The 1,800-nt window shown below is 46.7% G+C and overlaps 1 protein-coding gene across 2 annotated transcripts; it reads left to right on the top strand.

The window, feature by feature from the left end:
• LOC100630489 (platelet factor 4) lies at nucleotides 1-965 on the top strand. Of its 2 annotated transcripts, none has more exons than XM_005608718.4 (3): nucleotides 1-189; nucleotides 463-589; nucleotides 759-965. In XM_005608718.4, the coding sequence occupies exons 1-3, from the start codon at nucleotides 87-89 to the stop codon at nucleotides 859-861; spliced, it is 333 nt and encodes a 110-aa protein (XP_005608775.1). In that variant the 5' UTR covers nucleotides 1-86; the 3' UTR covers nucleotides 862-965. The 2 variants fall into 2 exon arrangements, with proteins under 2 accessions (XP_005608775.1, XP_003364722.1); XM_003364674.5 differs by having other exon boundaries at nucleotides 460-589.
• The last annotated feature ends 835 nt before the right edge of the window (nucleotides 966-1,800 follow it).

The following is a 1,800-nucleotide window of genomic DNA, read 5'->3' as shown; positions in this document are numbered from 1 at the left end:
GCCTGGGCAGTCTCCAGAAGCCACCGCCCTGAGGACCCCAGCCCCTACTGCCTCTGCGCTCTCAGCTTCTGCTGGCATCTCGAGACATGAGCCTCGGAGGGGGCTCCCGCGCCTCCCGCCCCTGGCCCCGCCGGGGGCTGCTGCTCCTGGGGCTGTTGCTTCTGCCGGTCGTAGTCTCCGTCGCCAGCGGTGAGAACAAAGCAAGGCGGGGAGGAAGCGGGGGAGGGACCGGGGGCAGCCCCCAGGACTTGGTTAAGGGCTTGCTAAGTGTGCAGGCGCTGTGCCCAGCGCTGCCCCGTGCGCTTCCTCATCTGGCCAACAATACTTCTTTCTGAAGGAGGTATGATTTGTGGATGAGGAAATGAAGGCCAAACGCAGTGGGAAAGATCCCTAAGGAACCCTTGGCCGCTCATGGAGTCGCCTCTCTCTCCCCTGCTCCAACCTCTTCCCCACCCCCAGCAGATCCTGAAGCAGGAGAGGGAGACCTGCACTGCCTGTGTGTGAAGACCACCACCCGAGTCCATCCTAAGCAAGTCCGCAGCCTGGAGGTGATCAAGGCTGGACTCCACTGTCCTACCCCTCAAGTGATGTGAGTCCTTGCACTTGCTTCTTCTGTGCCCGCCTTCAGCCTCCTCTGCCCTTCCCTCCTCCCCTCCACACCCTGCTCCACCCCCCTCCACACCCTGCTCCACCCTGAGCCTAATCCCCTGGTCAAAGCCAGCAGCTGAAAGGCGCGCCTCTTCTCCTTTCCCTCGCAGAGCTACGATAAGGGATGGGAGCAAGATTTGCGTGGACCCGCAGGCCCCCCTGTATAAGAAAATAATCAAGAAACTTTTGGAGAGTCAGCCACCAGCTGCCTAAGTCTATACATTTGCTATCTAACGTATTTTGGTTTTTTCATTTTCAATCTGTCGAATCTGATGTTTTTATTGTCCTTCAAATTCTAAATAAATAAAATAAATCAAGTTGTGGTATTGTCAAAATATTTCTGAGAAGAGCAAAGAAATAGTGTTGATGCATCACAATTTCATATAAGAAAAAAACATCTCCAGAATTTTAAGCAAAAATATATTTCGAAGGAAGTTTTGGTTTAAGGCTTGGTGTTATATGTTGGCGGATACATATTTGCCTACTTGATTGTATTACTTAATAGCTACTTATTTAGATATTAATGGTTAATTAGCTTTGTCACTAAATATTAATAGCACTGAAACTTTACTGGGCTGCTTTTTAAAAACAAATAAATAAATAAATCAGACTGTTTTATCCCCTTAAGATGTATATTCTACACCAATATTACAAAATTAATAAAAATAAAACAAGAATCTATACTACTTAGTGGACGTATATTGATACTTTCCAGAGAATTACATTAAACTATTTTACTCTTTCTTTCTTTTTTTTTTGGTGATGAAGATTGGCCCTGAGCTAACATCTGTTGCCACTCTTCCTCCTCTTTTTTTTTTCTCCCCAAAGCCCTAGTACATAGCTGTATATCCCAGTTGTAGATCGTGCTAGTTCTTCTGTGTGGGACGCCACCATAGCATGACTTGATGAGCAGTGCGTGGGTCCACACCCAGGATCTGAACCAGAGAACCCTGGGCTGCAAAGTGGTGCATGTGAACTTAACCACTTGGCCACAGTGCTGGACCATAAAATATTTTACTCTTTATTGATCCTTTGATAAAGTTGACATTTCACAAAAATGAAATATTAAAAACAGTTCTAATACTGACATTACTACCTGTAGTGAATCCCACAGGTGGCAAACCTACAGAATTGGTTCTTATTACACTCCAT

Source organism: Equus caballus, chromosome 3, assembly GCF_041296265.1.
Source record: "Equus caballus isolate H_3958 breed thoroughbred chromosome 3, TB-T2T, whole genome shotgun sequence".
Taxonomy (NCBI): domain Eukaryota; kingdom Metazoa; phylum Chordata; class Mammalia; order Perissodactyla; family Equidae; genus Equus; species Equus caballus.
Note: the sequence above shows the minus strand (reverse complement) of the source record. Positions and strands in the feature narration are given on the sequence as shown.

Bases quoted from the DNA above. Each gene is read 5' to 3' on its own strand.
- LOC100630489 (XM_003364674.5), top strand. From the start codon at position 87: ATGAGCCTCGGAGGGGGCTCCCGCGCCTCCCGCCCCTGGCCCCGCCGG. The intron at 190-459 runs GTGAGAACAAAG...CCCCACCCCCAG, and splicing joins CGTAGTCTCCGTCGCCAGCG to CAGATCCTGAAGCAGGAGAG. The intron at 590-758 runs GTGAGTCCTTGC...TTTCCCTCGCAG, and splicing joins TGTCCTACCCCTCAAGTGAT to AGCTACGATAAGGGATGGGA.